Raw genomic sequence first — 21,520 nt, 5'->3', positions numbered from 1 at the left:
CTTTCCTTCGTGCCAACAGCTGTCACACACTAGCTGATGAACATAGTGGAGCATTTAGCAGCTAAAGAGCCAAATATTTTTCTCTGTAGCTGAGGGAGACCAAAGCAGAGCTGAAAGTGAATAGATCAGGCCAGAAACACCACTCCAAATCAATGCCAATATCTGCCGGATGTGTAAATAGTCTAATAGTTTGCTACCATGCTGGCCATAACAGATTTGGTATGGTTGCTGTGTCTATCAATTTGCTTGGAGTTCTTTAGCCCACTAGTGAACAGAAATGGATTATTGCAGCTTTAAAGGTCCAATGTGTTGGAATGTCTCCCATCTAGCGTTGAGATCATATATCACAATCAACTCTCTTGCACCACGCAGTTCAAAGTACATATTACAGCTACGGTTGCCTTCACGTTTCAAAAAGCCGCTCTCTTGCTCTTTTCAATCTCCTTTTTCTTTTTCTGGACGAAGAAGAAGAAGACTCCTGTTCCTGAAATTTGGATTTTGAATACGTGTGGTCCTCCATGTTTCCTTCTTCAAACTTGCCACCGGGGCCGGGAAGCAACGATACCCATTAGCAGTATTAGCAGCACCTGTGAGTTTATCATGTGACAGTGAAAACGTGAAAGGCGGAGCAGTATGTCCTGTATGTCCCTTACCGGCTCACGTATTTCAAGATGGAGCATGAATATGGAGTGTCTACCCCAGTTCATGCAAATGTAAAATGTCAAGCCAAAAGGAATACTTGGAAATGATGGTGGAGGGAAATATTCATAAAAAAGGACAAGTTGGTGAACGGGCAACCCAGATTTAGATAATGAACAACTAAACACGTTACACACTGGACCTTTAAAAGAACAGAGTTGCGGCGGACTTGCAGTTTCCTGGGAGTTTGTTCCAGATATGTAGAGCATATAGCAGGAAAAACAGGTGTAATGAATGACATATAATAATAATAATAATAATAATAATAATAATAATAATAATGGTCCTGTTCCATTTGTGTTCCAGTTAGCCAGCATGCATAATAGCAGTGTTTTGGAACTGGTACACCTAAATGGGTGAATTCATGTAATTAATTACACCTGTGTTTATGCTGCTACGACATCTGCTGTGAAAAAGGTCCATTCTGGTTCAGAATGTGTATCAACACACTGTGGCTGTTGCATGCAGATGGATTGGATACATTACTAAACAGGAAGCAAGCTGTTTCTCTGCAATGCTTTCCCTAACCTATTTTATCTGATTTTATATGTTTAACTGTTTTAACTTTAATTTCTTATACTGCACTGTAACTTTTATTCTTATACTGCACTATCAATTTTATTCTTAGTTCTTTAAATTGTTAAACTGCACTGTACATTTTATTCTTGTCTTTTAATGTTTTTAAATTGTTTTACATGTTTTAGTCCTCTTTATGTCCTTCCTGCTGACCAACTTCCAATACCTAACAGCGCTTTAGATTTCTAAATGTGTTTCTCTTGGCTTTCAGGCAGTCATTTAATTTTTATTTATTACCATAAGGTATTAAAGGGTAATTTTGTTTTGTTTCAACCTGGACCCTATTGTCCTATGGTTTTGTGTGTAAGTAAATAGAAGCTGCACAGTTACCCTATGAACTTACATTGTAGCTTGTTTCGCTGACAGACCACTGCAGTGATCTGGGTCAATACAGGACCAATTTCAAAGACTATTGTTCCCATCAGTCACTTCGACACAGAAATATAGAAATATAGGGTTCAGGTTGAAAAAAACAGAAGTTACCCTTTAAAATGAACTTTGCACAACATGCTTTATATGTTACCATTGCATGGTAACGCAGTTTAAATTGGTATTGCCCTACAACTGTGTTGCCACATGCTGTGATATATTGTGTAAGCACGTATGGCTGCAACTATTATTCTCATTATCGATAAATCTGCCAATTATTTTCTCGATTAATAGTTCATCTTTTGGTCTGAAAATATAGAAAAATGGCCATCACAATTTCCTGAAGCCCAAGATGACATCTTCAAATGACTTGTTTTGTCCGTCCGACAGCGCAAAACACAATTACCTAAAGAGAAGCAGAAAATCCTCATAATTGAGAAGCTGGAACAATATTAAAATAGTTCATTTTATTTTGGTCAATTGATTGACTGATAAATTAATGAATTGTTTTAGCTCTAGAAACAAATTTCAAGTCTCTACAAATGTGGCATTGTCTGCCTGGAAGATGAACAACATTCAAAAGTCTGTGACACTGCAATGTTGGGAAAAGGTCAGCAGATGTAGGGCAGATGATTTGGGGTAAAGCACTTAGTATGCTCTTTTCACTGGAGAGCATTACCAAAGGATCGTGATCTAAACAGCAAACTCCTTATTCCTGTCACAAAGCTTTGGAGAACAGAGAAACTCATCAACTTAGTTGCTCACAGTGTGAACAAGCAGTGTCTGGATGTGTCTGCAAGGCTCTATCACCTTTAGGTTAACCTCAGGCTTTAGCTAATGTCATGGGTGTATTGCTGTTGTTGCATAAAAACACCAATCTGCAAGAACGTCAGAGATGGTACGTATTCTCTCACTGGCAGCCATAACATGTCAAAGACCTGCTCATAAAAAAATCACTTCACACACAAATGATCACTGAAGCTTTTAATTTAAGAAAATATGCAGAAATGTAGTTTTTCTTCAACAACAGCAATATGCTTTCCTGTGACTGAATCACACTGCTCATGATCCTGATGTATATGTGTGTGTGGTAGGGAAGGGGTGTCAAACATACGGCCTGTGGGCCAGAACCGGGCCGCCAAAGGGTCCAATCAGGCCTAATATTACCCCTCTTCCTTGTTTCCGTAACATTTTTTCTTCCAACAATGGCCTTAGAATTCCGTCGCAGCAGAAGCAACTTGCCAACAGTTTCTGATCTTTCTGGAGTGGTTTAGTGGTCTGGCCCACTTGAGATCAAATTAGGCTGTATGTGGCCAATGGACTAAAATGAGTCCGACACCCCTAAGATAGACCAATACCTCCCTCTGACACTGTTAATAGGCGGTCAAGTTGGTGCTGAGCCCTTCCAATGATGCCCTTAAAGGAGCAGTTCATCCACACATTCTAAATTTAGCAATTATCAACTCACCCTCATGCAAGCTGTGGAGTTTGTATGTCAGTGTGTGACTTATCTAACAACTGAGGCAGCTGGGAACCCAGAAAATAACTCCAAACAGCTCATGTAGCATATTAAGGGCTCTGAAAAAAGTCCATGATTACACGATTATCTTATAGACATTAATCATGTTAGATGATTTTAAACATAGTATCGTTTTTAGACAGAAATAGGAAAATTCAGTTGTTTTCATTCATAAAGTTTGAGGCAATGGTGTGTTTTAACACCTCTCATTGATGCTTTTTTTCTTCTTTCTTTCTTTTCAATAGTCAGAAAAAAAGAAAAAAAAATCAGGTTCTGTTGCAGAAGTCAAAAAGGTAATGCAAAATCACATACACACAAATTACAAATAAGTCCACCAATGGAATAATTAAACAATGTAATGTTGTTTATTTACTGTGCTGACAAGTACAAAATATTACGTAAATGATTGACTTATAAAGAGCACTATAATTTAACTCCGGGAACACTGAAATTATGCTGCCTAAGTTGTTCAGAGTTATTTAATGGCTATTTCCAGACACAATGTAAAATATGTTCTGTGTAGTTTAAGAAAAAAAAACAAAATATAACCTCAACATCCATCTTCTCATCCATCACTGTCTGACATACAATCTCACCGTTTTCCATCTGACATTGTGGTTGAACTATTCAGTTACCTTCGATTGCATCATTGTATTAGTAGTATAGGTGTTATCACTTCATCTGCCTGATTATTATTAGTTTTCCTGCACCTGTATCATTCTTATTAGTGCAGAGAGTTTGGGGCTCATAGAATTTCCATGATAGCTCTGTCCACCTTTAACTTGAGCAGAGGTCTGATCAGACTGAGCCTGTGGGTTTCAGATGTCAAACATTTTTGGCATCCAAACTCAAAAGCCATATTGGTTGAACCCTGGTGTGTGTGTGTGTGTGTGTGTGTGTGTGTGTGTGTGTGTGTGTGTGTGTGTGTGTGTGTGTGTGAGTGTGAGTGTGAGTGTGAGAGAGAGAGAGAGAGAGAGAGAGAGAGAGAGAGAGAGAGAGAGAGAGAGAGAGAGAGAGAGAGAGACATATGTCTCGTATCACAGTTTGTCCCTGTCCAGTAGCTCCTGGAGTTCATTCTGGATGTCCTCTGGCAGCTCCAGAGGAGGCAGATCATCCAAACACAGATCTTCCTGAGCTGGCATCTCCAGCGGTGGCAGCTGAGGGATTGCGATCTCCTTTCCCTTCCCTGTGCTTTTCCTCTCCTGCCCACCCCCTGTTCCCATAGCGCCACCTGTTTGAGGGAGCACCCAGAGCTCCGAGCGCTCCACAAAGTCTGCCGCCTCGCATGCCTCGGAGCGCAGCCGGGCGTTTTCAGATTGTAGCCGCTTGTTCTCGCCTGACAGCTGCTGGTTTTCATTCATTAGTTGGTCGACCAGGCGCCGCAGGTCATCGATTGTGGTCTGTTGTTCTTCCAGGCGAGTTTTGTCGTCCTTGGTGGTCTTAGATCCAGGGCATGGTGGAGTCAAAGGCTGGCAGCCGCCAGTCTGTCGAGTCTGAAGCTGGTAGAGCAAGGTGTCGTACTCCCTCTCCCTGATTCCTACGCCCTCTTCAGCCGAGAGGCCTGGGGAACCGTGGGGCTGGAGCTGGCCGGCGGACTGGGCTTGAGACGGGAGGGCTGGGCTGCCGGAGGGCTGCACCTGGCCAGGTCGGGCCTTTGTTGCCTCACGGCGAGCCTCTCTCTTCAAGCGCTCTTGGATCAGTCGCTGCTGTTTGATATGAGTGTCCCTTTGCAGCTCCATGGACAGACAGGCCTACAGACACACAGTATCAACACCAGCCACAGCACTTACAATATTTACCGTTACACTGACATATCAAACTGACACAAGGAAAGAAAGTCAGTACGCAGACTTGTCTGTAAAGAATTAGTAAACAAGTAGGGATGCCCCCTAAAACCCAGTTCTGAATTGGAAGTAGTTCTTATTTATCGTAAGTATTCAGAGATTTTTAGGGTCGAAAGCGGAGAGAGAGAGAGAGAGCAGACAGGCCGCAGTGGTGAGAAGTGAAAGTTAACCTTTCAGTCAAGCTGGTGACGACTATACTCCTTACTGGAAGTGCAACAAAACCTCCCATCCACCACCGGTATGTTTCAGCCATAGCGTACTGGTAAGCAAATTCTTATGAACAAGCTAAAATAAAAGCTGACTGTAACGGTTTGACTAATATGCAACGTATGTTAAAATTTGGCAAAATCTGTATGAATGTGGATTTACAGGTTGCGATGGCAGCCCCCACCAGCCCCTCCTCCCTCTACCTGCCTTACCTGTCCAGCAGTGAATCCACATCAGCAGTAATAGTGACTAATGGCTTGGTTAAATTTGTTTTAAACTTCAGACAGTGTTTTAATGTTAGGAATATAATATAGGAGTAATTTTTATAATGCAACGCGTTTCGTGTCATCCAGTGGCTTTTGGCAGACCTCCGCTTGGAGTCCCATGCGCTGGCACCACGGAGGAAAGTCATCTAAACACACTGCCCACACCGCCATGACACAGAGCTGGATTTAAATGGGCAGAATATCTCTTTAAGTATGAGACACAAAGCAAATTACAGCATTGTCTAACATTAATAATGTCAGAAAAGGTTTACTTTTCTTAAAGTAAAAAAGTATTATCAGCAAGATGTACTTAAAATATCAAAAGTAAAAGTACTCCATGGGCACATTTTCTCGTTGTGTTGTATTTTGTTGAATATTATTACTGCTTTGTCAATAAGTGAGCAGATGACCTGACTGAAGTTTATTCTCAGTCAAGATAAATTGCACGGTCCACAAACACACACACAAACAAACTGGAATGTCTCACCTGCTTACACTCGGTTGTCTTCATTGCATTTGTCAAAAGATCTAAGAGAGAGAGAGAGAGAGAGAGAGAGAGAGAGAGAGAGAGAGAGATAGATAGATAGATAGATAGATAGATAGATAGATAGATAGATAGATAGATAGATAGATAGAGAGAGAGAGAGAGAGAGAGAGAGAGAGAGAGAGAGAGAGAGAGAGAGAGAGTTGAGAAACACAGGGGGAGGCCAACAACTTTGCCTGTTCCACAAACTTCCATTATCAATGCAAATAGAGGCTATACATTAGGGGTGTCACGATTTTAAATCAAGCTTTCAATTTTGATTATCAAAATCAAAAGTAGAATCAGCGATTCCCAAGTATTTGTTTCTTTCTCCACCCCGCTGCTTGCGCACGTCCCAAGGAAAAAGAAAAAAACACAGCTTTGCTTACTGGTAGTATGCAGCTAAAGACACAGCATAACGTTTATTACGCTTATCAGTACCCTGCAGCTGCACTTCTCCAGACACCATAGCCACTGCTGGAGGCGGAGATAATGGAGAAACAAGAGAACTGGAAAATTCATCCACTTCCTTGAATTCACCAGTGTGGCAACACTTTGGGCCCTATTTTAACGATCTAAGCGCACGGCGTACAAGGGTTATACTTAGTGTCTTCATTAATCATAGGTGTGTTTTGGGCGTAACATGCAATAAACCAATCAGAGTGTCCTCTCCCATTCCCTTTAAAAGCCAGGCACGTTTGGACCTTGGAGCATTGCTGTTATGATGGAGGATTTGCACCGTAATATATTTATTTTTAATCATTTGCATGTTTGTGTGCTGCTGCGCTTCCCTGTGTGTGTAACAAGCATAGTGTGCACGAGCCTAGGAGCATTTTACTAATGCTCTGTTAAAATAATGCGTTATTTACTTTAGACCAGGTTTTTGTTGGTCAATGGTGTGATCACTTCCCGCTGCCTCAAGATAGCAATACTCCCAGAATGTACCTGAACACACCTCCCTGTAAGACCAGCACGCCCATGAAACCATTAAAGGGGTGATAGAATGATTATATAGGGTATTTCACACTGTTCCTTAAGGTCTCCTAATAGGGTATGTAACATTGGTTGGGCTGAAAATTGCCCGAATGCTATTTCATTAGGCCCTTAACTACCTTGTGGATATGGCTCTATTTGGAACAAGAGCTTTTCTTCCAAATATGGTATGCTCATGAATATTTAGAATGAGCTACGTGCTGATTGGTTTGAGCGAACTACATAGAAACACATGGGAGACTGGACAGCAGGTCTCATATTTCAGACACTGCAAAGTTATACATTACGTTTGTCGGGCTATTTCGTTATTAAATTCACTTCTGAGACTTTTTTAAGCAAGAAATCAACTATATAAAGCTCAAATGTGGGCCTTTTTAGGAAAATGTATGGCTAATTGCAAATTTGGTAAGTCTGTGTGTCGGAGTTCAGCGGCCGGTGCTGCCTGTGTTGCTGCCTGTGTTGCTGCCTCACCGCCCGGCCTGCCTTCCTTCACAGACCTCGGCCTGCTGTGGGGTAGTTGGAGCTCTGTCACGGCTGGCAGCCCACAGCACTCCATACCCCGCAATGTCACTGTTTTTTGGGTTAATGGACTACCAAACGCTGCTGCCCTGACAGAGCTCCAGGGCCTGCATCTCCCCTCTTCCTGCTAAATGGCCGGTGTGTGTGTGTGAGTGAGAGCGCGGTCAGCGAGCTTGTTACGCCAGCAATCTCTGGCTGGCTGCCAGCTGCCGGCATAACTAGAGTAGCTATATTTACAGTTTGAATTTTGTCACGCCACTTATATAACATCTACCTAGAGGTCTTATAAAGCTAACAACGGTGTCCGATTTCAAGTTAATGAATTTTTGTGAACATAAGGGGTTTCGTTAGCTACTTCAAATCACGGATGGTTAGCTTCATTTTCGGCGTAATTAGAGTATATTTACAGTTTGAATTTTGTCATGCCACTCAACATCTACCTCAAGGTCTTATAAAGCTAACAACGGTGTCCGATTTCAAGTTAATGAATTTTTGTGAATTCCAGAGGAATTCTAAGAGGAGGCTAGCTAGTTCTCATTGATAGAGCTCCATCCAGCCGCAGGCTCTATCAATGAGACTCGCGGACAAGAGGCGTTTATTTCACCGATCGTTTGTTTAAATAACTCAACACATTATAATTACACACATTAAAAGATTAACTGGAAACTGTCAGTCCACTTACAAAGTTCTCAATGCTTCGGTTTACATGTAGGGACCCTCATTATACTACCGTGGAAGTGTGGTGCTGGTTTGAGCCTTGTTAGTGGTGTAGAAATAGCAATTTCTTTTTACTTTAGCAGTGCCCCGACGACTAGCATTATAAGCTAATTAGCGGTTTGCCCTAAAACTGGTCACATCCGATTAGCATGAAAACATATCCCAGAGAACGGTCGACTCAGTACACGTGTTATTAACCCCTAGGTTCATTTTGCGCCGCAATTCTCCTTTAAGAGCAGCTATCCTCAAAAGTAGCACGATTGCCATAGACTCATCGTCTGTGTCACTGAACTTACCTGCTGCTTTTCCATGACAGGAGATGGCCTCTTCATACTTTCCAGCCACCAGCAAACGGTCTGCCTTCCTGCACTGCTGATGAGCCTGAAGAGAGGCAAGTTTCAATAATTTTTAACATCATCGTATCATAAATTATCATTAAGTTATCGTTCTCTTGTCCCCCTCGACTTGCCCCAGTCGCAGAGTGCTTGTAGAATGATTTGATTTGAATTTGGGTTTCGATGGACAATTGACAATTATAAGAGTAATACAATCAAACGACAGAAAATGAATCCGCAAGAAGTTTGACAATTGCTTTATCTTTTCAGTCATTATTCTGGCAAAATGTGAATCATTTAGTGCTACTAGTTTCTCAAATGTGCGGCTTTAAGGCTTTCTTCATCACTAATGCAGTGCGCGTTTAGAGCATGTGCCTGTTCGGAACAGGCCGATCTTTTGCACCGCTTAAATCATTAATTTTATAACCGCAACATCATATGACAAATCCCTTATACATAAGTTAAAGACAACAGCTGTGGTGTACGTTTGGCTGTATTTGATTGTAAAATGATCACACAGAGAAAGTAAGAATTGCTTTCTCACTTTTCCTCCGGCATAGCCTCTATCTGTAGTACTACACGACACTACATGACGCGGCCGTAGGCTCGCTGCTGCACCTCAGTCAGTGACAGAAAGAGGTGACAGTGGCGTCCGCAAAAGAGAAAGACCTCGCTCTCTCCGGACAATACTGGTGTCTCTCTTCTCCAAAAAATTGCTAGATTTGTCACTAGTTGCTTTTTTGAACCCGCCCCCGCTGCTGTGCAGAGGCTCGTAGGCTCTCCGTTGGTAGCAGAGCCGGTAAACTGCAATCACTCGTCTAGGGATGTAGTAGTCTCATATTGCCAGACCTTCCTCCCCAGCGCTGCGGAGGAGGATCTGGCTACTCCTAGTTCTCCCGGGATGGGAGAAAAACCTGCTCTGGTCTATTGGCATTCCTTTAAACCAATCACAATCGTCTTGGGAGGTCGGAGCCACGGTGCATCTGCAAAATAGCCTCGGGAAGGAACTTATTTTGGTGGAACATGTGTACTTTCAAAAGTTGTTTTAGTCGTGCAACAGAAAACTCAGATTAACGGATCACAGGCTATTTAGCCTGCAGAGATCTGAGGAGCAGTTAACCATAGTCCTCAGAAATTTTAGAAAGAAGTTTAAAATGACAACACAATGAAGCGGAAGGTAACGGACATCCGGCCGAAAAGTAGGATTGGGTACCGAACTTGGTACATTTTAGGGTACCGACCGAATTATGTCGGTACTACCGTGGACTGATTCACGCTAAATCAAACGGTGCCAAATTTCGGTACCTGAGAGCAAGTAAGGGCAAGTTTATCTGTCCTCTCTGCATGTAGACAGAGAGCGGGGCTCCGACACACACACGCAGAGGTGAGGACGGAGTGAGCTATGTCGTCTCTGCAGTGTTGTTTGATTCACAGCAATGCCGGTAAAGTGGTTGTAAGTGTGGTTACACTTTTCAAAACTTCACGCAGACTAATATGATATTAAAGCAGAAAGCAGTCGCGGTGCTGTTGACATTACACGATGTGACATATGCCATCAGTCACCGGCAAATGCCGCTGTAGTGAGTGGTATGTGGCGCCAGGGGATCGAATTATGCCTATTTACCAGTCCCTCCAGGATTTCACTACCTCTTTTTGAGATGTTGCGGCCCAAAATGCCTGATTTTGCGGGAGCTTTTGTAAAAAAATTGCGATAAAAGTTGCGATGTCTTTTTGTTGCAATGAAGTTGGGAGAGACAGTGAAAGTTTCAAAACATTTAAATTTAAAAATAAAAATGAAACTTGTTTAGGGGAGAATAAAATTACTCTGGGCTGAGTTTTCCTAGTAACCTTACCAAAAAGGCTCAGGATGCTGCGAACGTTGGTATAATATGAAAATGGCTGGTGGATTAAAGACAAAAAATAAATTTATTGAATGAATCAAATTTGAACATATGTCAGTGGCTTGTTGATCTTTACATTGTTAGTTAATTTCCTATCCTGGCCTTGGACTCACATTCATACAGTTTGATAAAGTAACGTTACTTATTGGACTTTAACTTATCATTGCACTTACAATAACGAGTGTAGCTGTCCTCAATTTAGGTCATCTCCGTTTTTTCCTGCATCCACCGTGTGTGTTGTTTGTGTATCTGGCACGTGGTACTGCTGGGATTAGTCAAAGTCACGGGAAGTCATTGGTCAAATTTGCGGAAAAGTTGCAGTCGCACCAAATTCACGAATGTGTGTGAATTGGCGCGATCGCAACATCGCGGAATCCTGGAGGGACCGATTTACCACAGTGGCTGACCATCAGCCACTTTTTGATCTCTTCGTCACTCTTGGATATTGCACTAGTTCATATTGCGATTGTGATTAATTGTGCAGCCCTAGTGCTCCACTGCTTTCAGAATCAACTCACAGAAGTCAAGTCAGTACATGATACGAACCACAAAACAAGCAATTCACAATCTGCGAATTAAGCATGTGATCGGTTTTCACTCCGCCCCTCAAAGAATCGTAATAAAGAATCGTTAAGAACCGGAATAGTTAAGCAGAATTGGAATCGGATTCCCTAAAATCCAAACGATACCCAACCGTAACGTTACCCCTAATGTCGTCTTTCTTAATTACAATGCTGATTACAATGTTATATAGGTCCGTGTACGTTTTGATAGTTTGTTTTTTCGTTTGAACCACAAAACAAAATAACGAGAAACGAGCTGTTTTTCGTTTGTCGTTTCAAACCAAAAAACAAAGAAACGGTAAAAAAAGAGCCATTATCCGTTTTTGGTTTCTGAATCCAAAAACGAAAAACTACTAAACCAAATTCAAATAACGGTCCGATTTTGTTTTTTTGAAATTCCTTTTTTTTATTTCTCCGTTTGAATATCTACATTAAAAGAAAGACAGGCTGGCCACGTGACCCGGAAGTAATAGTAAATAAAGCCTATAAAAATAAAATCCAAGCTTTTAGAACGGTCATAATATGCAGTACTAACGTTATACCAGAGTAACGTTAGAAGAAAAAAAATCAATCAATAAATAGGCTTATATAAACCTGTCCTGGACCGAAAGAAATATATTAGCAACAGTAGTTTATTACAGTGATTTAATATCGTGCCTATCCACGTACACATCACCAGTCACGTTTAATGAGCACATAGTTCAATACAGTTGGTAATATTAACCTAGAACTTATTGTGTGTGCAGAGTTGTTACTGTTAGCACTATATTACATTAATATTTAATGTGGTTTCCACCGTAATGGACCAAACTGTTCCCCCTTTCTACCAGCAGTGTATGAAGGTAAATATGGTGCAAAAGGTGAGAGCTTGTAGAATACAATGTGAGAACTTGCAGAACAAAAAATCTGAACTATGTTAAAATTTGCACTTGTAAAAAATATTCACACACGTACGTGATCTGAATTTGAAGTCGCAGAAAAAATATTCACAAATGTGTAGATTGATATTTGCATGAACACAATGACTTGTAATGCAACATGTACTCGTGTACTTTATTTCTTTCTACTCAGGTTCATTTTCCATCACAACCACAACTCAGTGATTACAACCTCTCGAATCTGTCACTGCAACTTATATGTGCTCATCTGCGCCTCGACTTTTGCAACACTTCTTGCGATTTGGTGCAAAACTAATTTGTAACTGGGCTGTGGCTGTGGAGCTCTGAGCCAACGGAACGATGAAAGCAGGGTTTCTATCGCCAGATGAGGGACAACTCTGTCCGGCTTAAGAGCTAGCATGGAAGCTTAGTGGAATAGCAAGCTAGCGTTGGCCAACTAACCAACCAGCCTGCTTCTAAATAAATACCTTTTTATTATCTGAACACTTTTTAACAGTCAAACTGAAACACTGGCGGTGAGCTCCAGGTCCTGCAGCCGCAGACGGACCGTCATCAGTGGGGATCGGCCAGCGGAGCAACGTTACTATTGTCAGAAAGGGTAACACTTTACAAGCTTCGCTGCCGACCTCGACCTGCAGTCGGAGCTCCAGCGGCACGGAGAGCCCCGCACCCGGTAGCTTTTTAATTAAACGTAATTTACAAAGCGATCATATTGCACTGAAAGCTAAATATTTTGTCACTAGCAACCTACACCTGTCCTCTGTCAAATACAGTTGCAATTTCAGCTTTGAACAAAACCGTTCAGGAATTATTACAGCAGTGGGGCGTGCGTAATGTTTCATTCGTCCCTCCTGGTCGGGACGATTGAAACAGCATGGGGGGACGAATGAAACATACAATTTAGCCATATAAACTCCCCACAACTTAAATATTTTACTACATATCATGAATGGTACTCCCAAAAGGTGTTATTTTAGAAAGATTGTTGCCCCCCCCCCATGCTGTTTCAATCGTCCAGACCAGGGACGAATGAAACATAACGCACGCCCCACTTCTGCTGTAATAATTTCTGAACGGTTTTGTTCAAAGCTGAAAATGCAACTGTATTTGACAGACGACAGGTGTAGGTTGCTAGTGACAAAATATTAGCTTTCAGTGCGATATGATCGCTTTAAATTACGTTTAATTAAAAAGTATTTAAACTGTCCCGGCTCTCTCCTATATAATATAGTGCTAACAGTAACAACTCTGCACACACAATAAGTTCTTAGGTTAACTATTACTGTATTGAACCAAATGCATGCGCTCATTAAACGTGACTGGTGATGTGGATGGATAGGCACGATATTAAATCACTGTAATAAACTACTGTTGCTAACATATTTCTTTCGGTCCAGGTTTATATAAGCTTATTTATTGATAGATTTTTTTTCTTCTAACGTTACTCTGGTATAACTTTAGTGCTGCATATGACCGTTTTAAAAGCTTGGATTTTATTTTTATAGGCTTTATTTACTATTACTTCCGGGTCACGTGGCCAGCCTGTCTTTCTTTTAATGTAGATATTCAAACGGAGAAATAAAAAAAAGGAATTTAAAAAAAACAAAATTGGACCGTTATTTAAATTTGGTTTAGTAGTTTTTGGATTTAGAAACCAAAAACGGAGAACAGCTCTTTTTTTTACCGTTTCTTTGTTTTTGGTTTGAAACGACAAACAAAAAACTCTCGTTATTTTGTTTTGTGGTTCAAACGAAAAAACAAACTATCAAAACGTACACGGACCTATATGCTAGATCAAAACGGGTAACTTGCCTTCAAAAGAATGCCACTGTCATTGTCCTTAATTGACAACAAGGAGACGTCATACTGCGATACGTTTTTAAATACCCGGCTAACAGCAACATTAGTTATTAAATGGCCTTGCAAACAAGTCAACTAACTAAGTTCGCACCTCGCTGTTAATAACAATTCTTAACACGACATAGCCATAACAACATAAACACCTAACGTTATTCAATCGGATAGTAGCTGCCATTTTCCAACGTCAGAAGTCTGGCTCGTTCTGTCGAGGACAAACCCAAAATGTATTATGTGTAGCCTGTCCAAGCAAGCCAGCAGACAACAACAGGAACAAGTCAAACAGAGCGGCTAGCCGCTAACTTGTATGGGAGCCAGCTAGTGGAGTTCACCTATGCAATCTCTCTCTTAGCTACAGTAACGTTAGCCTGTTATTGCAACATCAAGACCGAAACTTACGAGATTAAGCGGGCTGTCCACGACCTCCATGGAATCGATTCTTCTATGGCTTACACTACATGAAATGTGTCGCTGTCATTCGCACTGCGATAAAAAAAAAAGTATTAAAAAAAGAATTATACGAATATTAGCTACTGTCAGGGAAGCACAACAGTCGCCTCCAGTCAAAGCTGCGTCAACACGTCGTGATGTCACATCCGTTCTACAGTACGTTTTGGTTAGACGTTGTGCTGCGTCAAATCCCACAAATGACCGGGAATAGAAAAAGGCATGCCCTGAAATTAAAAGCCTTCAAATAATAGCGTTGGAATCGTCGCAACGGTCTTTGTAAAATACGAACAACCAGGCATATAATTAGTCCAAACGCATCTGCATTTCTTTAATATTCACTCAAACATTGAGTCGAACCACTTGCTTGACCCATAATCTGCCCGGTAACGGTAGCCAGAATTGATGGTCTTGGTATTTTAGTAATGCTTTTATTGCGAAATATTTACCGGAAATGCTATGCGTTAATCACTTGCACTCTGTTTTGTTTTCGTCTAGGACTCGAGGAAGTGAGTTCTACATTGAATGTGGTCAGTGGGTTTCAAATTATATGTAAATCCCCGGGTTTTAACTTTATAGTATCGCATCTTAACAGTTATCACATTACATGTTTAGCTTGTTTCGGAACAAACTGTGTGGCTGACGGTAACTGATTACTTTAGTCAGTGTTCTCGCAGAGCTAACGTTACCGAGCGTCACTTGACCAGGATATTAAACGCAACACAAACCACCAGCTAAACCACCGATGTTGATGAAAAAGAGAGGCCATACGTGTTTGCTAGCGTCCAGTATGGCTTCGTTAGTTGTGCTTATGGTGGTGCTGTACGGATGTGGCACTATTGGCACCCAGCAGCCCGGCAGCTCCAGCCTCAGACGGGACTACCAGCTGCTGGGCAGACCCCTGTACAAACTGGAACTGAGTTGGCCCAAGAACCCAGAGCTCTTCACCGGGGAGGTGTTCGGAGTGGCTGTCAACCAGTACGCTGGTGTGGTGCATGTGGCACAGAGAGGTAAATACGTGCAAGTAGGGGCTGTGCAATATGTCGATATTATATCGACATTGATATATGAGGACAGATATCATCTTAATGTTTGGATATCGTAATATCGTGATATGATATGACTTTTAAGGGTTTAAAGGTTTCATTAAAGTAAAGTGTATTACTTCTGAATTTACCAGACTAACTAGCTTTGTGAAAGCACCAATAGTTAACTCTACAATATTGCCGCAATATCGACATTGATGTATTTGGCCAAAAATATAGTGATATTTGATTTTTTTTCCATCTCGCCCAGATCCACATGCAAGTTATCAAGTTAGAGCAAATCTACATTTTGCTTTATTTCATTTGTGTACTCCAAATGTAGGTTTTTGATCATATTAGTAAAAGCATTTGTGTTTGTTTGTTTTGTAAATAAAACCATTACTTTAAATAGATAGATAGATAGATAGAATGAATTAAAAATGTTCATTAACATTTGTGAAAATAATTCCAGATGTGTATCAGACTTGTAGGTGTGTTCTAATTTGAAAATATGAATGCCATTTTCAGATGTGTACTGAGATGTGTGAATGTCTATCTTGTTGTATAAATGCATACTGATTTTTGAAGCTGGTATTATTCCATATTTTTAGTATTGTCAAAAAATTCCAGAAACACATTTGGTTTCTATAAAGCATTAAATGGTTGTCAAACAATTGTCTATTGATATCTTTACAACCCCTACGTTGCAGAATAGTATTATTCATACTTTATTTATCTTGATCATACTTTTTACTTTGAACAAGTACAGATCAAATCAATATAAAATGTGCTGCCAGATATTTCACACAGTGTTTGCCTTTGCTTTGCTATTAGGTAACAATGTGCCCAAGGTGCTGGTGTTCACCACAGACGGAGATTTTCTTATGTCCTGGAACACGACCACCCTGGAGATGCCTCATGGTATATTTGTAGCAGACGCTGCCTCGTCAAACCCCACTGTGTGGATCACAGATGTGGGGAACGGCCCGTACGGCCACTGCATCAAACAGTACTCCCCATCTGGGAAGCTCCTGCAGGTGACTGCTTCTCTAGGATTTGATTTGTAACTAGAACTATTTGGTTCAGGTTAGTCTTTATCCACAATGTTCAACTTCCGGGATTGTTCAGGTGCGGCCAGAAATTCCGCCGGATGTCCCTCTTTTCGGCCGGATGTCTGTTACCTTCCGCTTTCTTTGTGTTGGAATAAACTCCGGTAGATTTATGAGGACTATGGTTAAATCCAGACAGCTAGCCAGACTATCTGTCCAATCTGAGTTTTCTGTTGCACGACTAAAACTACTTTTGAACCTCCACGGTCCACCAAAACAAGTTCCTTCCCGAGGCTATTTTGCAGAGGCATCGTTGCTCCGTTCGCTGCTTGGCAATGTCCAAGACGATTGTGATTGGTTTAAAGAAATGCCAATAAACAGAGCACGTTTTTCTCCCATCCCGGAATGCTGTGTGGACTAGCCAGACACTCCTCTGCAGCGCTGTTGAGGAATGTCTGGCAATGCGAGACTAGGTTCAGGTTCCACTAGCTTGTTTCCCATTTAAGTATTTAGCATTATATATATATATATATATAATTAGAAAAGCCAAATGTTGCTTGGTGTTGACTACTTTCTTGGTTTTGTCAGGTTCTTGGTACGCCAGGGAAGGCAGGCTCTGGGGTGAACCCTCTGCAGTTCGACCAGCCGGCGGAGATCTTCGTCCACGACTCTGGAGAGATGTACATCGTGGACGGTGACGGGGGGATGAACAACCGCCTCATCAAGCTGTCCAAAGAACAGGAGGTGTTGTGGATGCACGGAGAGAAAGGACAGGGCCTGGCTCAGTTCTACATCCCCCACAGCGTGACTGTGGACAACGCCCACAGGGTGTGGGTGGCCGACAGAGGGAACAAGAGGATCCAGGTCTTTAACTCCATTACTGGGGACTGGCTGGGGACATGGGGGAGCTGCTTCACTGAGGATGCGCCCTACTCCGTCCGCCTGACACCGGACAAGATGTACTTTGTTGTTGTCCAGCTCAACACCAACCAGATTTCGCTGCTGGATGCCCCACGGGTGGGTTTGATTGGCCAGTGCAGTGTGGTCAGTGTGATCCAGCTGGCTGAAGAAGTGAAGCCCCACCTGGTAGACCTGGACCTAAAGACAGGGGCCCTGTACGTGGCTGAGATTGGAGCTCAGCAGGCCCAGAAGTTTACCCCCTTCAGTCTGGGTAAGAGCTTCCCATAGTGCCACACTTTGAAATGGCATGACCCATCAGAAACTAACTGCGCCTATAATAAGCGTTACCAATTATTAGAAACCGGACCAAAAATGTCCATGTGTTCTGTAATTTGCAATCATGTGATCCAGAAAAAAATGATATCTTTGTCAGTATGATGAACCCTACTTATATTGTGAGATCCAATATCTGAGGTCAAGATGTCTACGATATCCCACGACAACCCTGTCTCATAGAAATTAAATTTTTATAGTAAGAGATTGCAACAGTATTTGGGTTTTGAAAGAAACTTGCCTCAATGGAGCGCGACCACATAAGGCTTGTCTCATGTGGATGCAGATTACTTAAAGTTCCTCATGGAGGCAACAGAAACTACGCACTTTAGCTTTAATCAACATGAGCCCAGAGTCCAACATGTAAATGTGCCAGATTTAGCCATGCAGGCTAATTTTCATCTGCAGTCCCTAGCAGGTTGATGGCTTAAAACATGAGATAAGCCACAACAATACAACCCATAAGCATAAAACAAGAACACATAGGCATAGACCCAAAAAGACACAACCATGGTTGATAGCATATATTAAGTGAAAATACTAGCGTCATATTTGTAACAAAGCCACTTCTGCTATTACAAAATAATATGCAGTTGAATTTATTTTCTTCACAATACATAAGGGTATCATGTTGTTGGTTATTTGTTGTCGATAAACCATAATCAGTAATTGCCATCAAAAGTGAACATATTGTTGTTGTTATTTCCTGTTTGTGAAATGATGAGCCATTTGTATTTTTTCTTGACTTTGGACTGCTTGAAAAGACGAGAGTTTCTCTGAGGCAGAGCTGTTTCCTTTCTTCTATCTAGAAACTACAGTTTTTCTCAATCCCTTTGGCACAATCATCGAATGACTATTAAACTATATATGACTATTTATATGAACATTAGGTCACTTGTTCACATGACTATAGTCATTTGTAATTGCTTTGGCACAAAATGCATTGAGTAAGCCTCGCAGGTCAAAATAGTTTGCATTCATTTACCATTGATATTATTCTCAAATGCAGTTATACATATGTTTATTGTGTAAATCCCTACATGCAAAATAGAGCAACCAACAATCACAATAACCTGTCACACATACATATTAGATACATAATAGGTATGTGGTTTAGTTGTAAAAGATTTCAGATGAATAGACTTAGACTATATAGGGAACTATACAATTTCCTCACAATTTAGAGCAACCAAACGCTGACAGTTGAGGTATATGAAAATCCTGGAGCTTTTTTAGTGGGTATACTGTGTATACCTGCGTATCACGTAGACTACACCACTGAGGATATTAGGTGTGACGTCGATAAAATAGAGTAATCACCTTTTGCAGGTCACATAGAGTGATACTGCTGGATGTACCAAGTGGTGTGAGGGTTGTACTTAGAGTTTTGAAAAGTTTGTTTTGGTAAATGTGCCAAATCGATTAAGAAAAACTGTAAACTCTTTTGTGCTTTTTGCAGGTTCAGCCTTTTGCCAGCATATGGCTGTTTTTAAAGACATTCCTATGACCTATGACATGTATAAATGTGTAAAAGGCTAGAACTTAATTGTCTAGCGCACAGTTTGATCTGAGTTGTCTATAAATATCATTGAAGCACTTCACAATGCAGTAAATAAATAATGTGTATGATTGAGTAATTCTTTATAAAAAAAGATTTTGCCATTGTAGGTGTATAGTTAATCTGGATGTATTATGTGACTGTTTTGCAGTAGATCACCGGTATTTTGATATTGTCATTCCGGTGAGAAACATATAGTGATAGCATCTTTGCTTTTTCAGTGACTCTGTGTTGCCCCTGTCAGTCACTGTACAGGTTGTGTGGAAACTTGAATAATTTGTGATTTACCTGATTCAGTGAGGGAGGAAGTGATACTTGCTGTTGGTTCAACAGTCCTTCAGAGAGTGCTATAAAACAGGGACCTCCCACTGTATAGAATTGTAGTGCGTTGCACTTATTCTCTTTGCATTTCTGCTGTCATTTAGTTTTGATGACCTAACTTACAGTTCACATATCCACACTTACAGTATTTAACAAGAGGAGCCAGTAGCGGGCAGATGATTGCACCTTTACCAAAATCCAAAAACCTGAAAAAATCTTTCATTTACAGAGCAAGTTGTTTGTGGAATAATATCCCAAGTAACATTCGTTTTATCACAGGAAAGGTACATTTTGAAAAAAAAGTCAAATCTTACTTAAATTATTTATCATGAGATTTCTTATTATGTGGTTAAAAATATTAGATTTTCTTCTTTGTCTATGTGAGCTACCTTAATGTTAGCTATTTTTTAGCTTTGTTTTCAAGATATTTCTCTATTTGCTTGGTTTGTTATTGTTTTTATTTAATTTTTATTTTGGTTGCTTTTTTGTTATTTAGTTCTGTATGCAGATATTGTTGTATTTGTGTTCTTTTCTTTTCTGTACATGTCAGGAAATTATTTTAATGTTGTTTTGGACCCCCAGGAAGCCTAGCGGGTCGTCTAGGCGTCAGCTAATAGGGATCCTTATAATAAATACAAATACAAATGAGCTTTATGTAATCATGTTTTCAGGCCCTGGTTTGCTGGTAATTCCAGAATGTAAATCTATGTGGTTCCATCTAATTTTACACATTAAATTCAGTTTAATCATCTTGATGAGTACTACTCTGCCTGCGAAGACAGTTGTATAATATTCTGTGGCTCTGGGGGAGCTTTGTTACATCTGAAAAAAATGTATCTCAGTTTGGGCTTGGCGACTACAAATAGTTAACAGAAAACCTGCGTTACTAACAGTGTATGGATTATGAACAGATGTGGGCATTTGCCAGGCAGGGATGGTCTGACGAAGATGCCATTGCATGTAGAATTCTGCCATTTTGGAGTTTGACACATTCGAGACAAAGAGTCAGGATATCTCCCCAACTTTATGGAGGTGCAATACTGCCAAATCTGAAGTCACTTTATTAAGTTGTAATCTCGAGATAGCGCCCTTGAATTGTTATCTACAGCATTCTGAAATGTGCCCATGATGCATTTGTATGTCCTGATATACTTTAAGGAACAGTGTTCTGTGCTGAAGGTGATGTATGAGTTTTAATGATGAATGTCTAAAGGAAGTATAAATAACCTGTTTGGTTCATTTGGTTTTATTGTCATCATTTTCCATGTGTAAATCTTTTGGCATACAGTACTTTGCATTGTATTCATTGGTGTTGGAAAATGCATGTTAAGCTTTTCCCCAATAAAAACAACACAGAGAGTTGGCCTGTACTGTGGGTTTGAGGAGTGTTTATCTGTGTAAAGTGTGTGTCTTTGAACTCCATCTACCACTAGATGGAGCTCAGTTCATACAGTTTCCTGCGCATACAGTATCTACTTCCATGAAAATATATTGATAGGTTGATTATGGATTGCATGGATAGCTCAATTGCAGAGATGAACACATCCAATGTATTTTACTTATAAACTATACTTATGCACAGTTTTAAACACAAGCACATGAACATGTACAGATGAGTGTGTACTGACTTCCAAATAATTTCAGGAAGTTCATGTCAGCACAAATCAGTTCAAATTTTCTTAGTAATACATTTCCTACTAGCAGAACTGTAAAGGTAAGCGTTTTTAAAGAAGGTGTTCACTAGTTTACAGTTTAATTAATAATAGATAAAGTGGATCCACAATGGTTTGAATTACTAATACCATCCTAAAAATGATGTGTCTATTGTTTGTGTGTCTCATAAAACCTTAAATAAAAAGCAGGATATGAAGAGTCCTCGCAGCAATGGCACATGGTGTATCTTCATCATTAAAATAAGAAAATACATTTGTGAATCTTCATTTATTTGTGTAAAATGTGCGTCTTTGAAGTGCTAGAAAACAAAGAAACTCCATAACATTGTATTTTTGTGTTATCTATCATAATAATTCACTTGGTTCCAAATAATGAATACTTTGTAATTCACGTTTAGGCCTACAGTTTGTGTATATTTTGAGGTTA

General features: G+C 40.6%; 2 protein-coding genes across 2 annotated transcripts; one reads left to right on the top strand and one right to left on the bottom strand.

Moving 5' to 3' along the window:
- Nucleotides 1-4,137: 4,137 nt before the first annotated feature.
- Nucleotides 4,138-14,403, bottom strand: nrbf2b (nuclear receptor binding factor 2b). Its single transcript, XM_028567999.1, has 4 exons — nucleotides 14,187-14,403; nucleotides 8,529-8,613; nucleotides 5,968-6,008; nucleotides 4,138-4,914 (listed from the first exon to the last, which is right to left on the bottom strand). Exons 1-4 carry the CDS (start codon nucleotides 14,214-14,216, stop codon nucleotides 4,201-4,203), a joined length of 870 nt encoding a protein of 289 aa, XP_028423800.1. The 5' UTR covers nucleotides 14,217-14,403; the 3' UTR covers nucleotides 4,138-4,200.
- A 316-nt stretch (nucleotides 14,404-14,719) lies between these two features.
- Nucleotides 14,720-20,810, top strand: LOC114547950 (NHL repeat-containing protein 3). The gene is made up of 3 exons (XM_028567503.1): nucleotides 14,720-15,244; nucleotides 16,094-16,296; nucleotides 16,897-20,810. Exons 1-3 carry the CDS (start codon nucleotides 14,980-14,982, stop codon nucleotides 17,494-17,496), a joined length of 1,068 nt encoding a protein of 355 aa, XP_028423304.1. The 5' UTR covers nucleotides 14,720-14,979; the 3' UTR covers nucleotides 17,497-20,810.
- The last annotated feature ends 710 nt before the right edge of the window (nucleotides 20,811-21,520 follow it).

Source organism: Perca flavescens, chromosome 21 (genome assembly GCF_004354835.1).
Source record: "Perca flavescens isolate YP-PL-M2 chromosome 21, PFLA_1.0, whole genome shotgun sequence".
NCBI classification, from domain to species: domain Eukaryota; kingdom Metazoa; phylum Chordata; class Actinopteri; order Perciformes; family Percidae; genus Perca; species Perca flavescens.
Note: the sequence above shows the minus strand (reverse complement) of the source record. Positions and strands in the feature narration are given on the sequence as shown.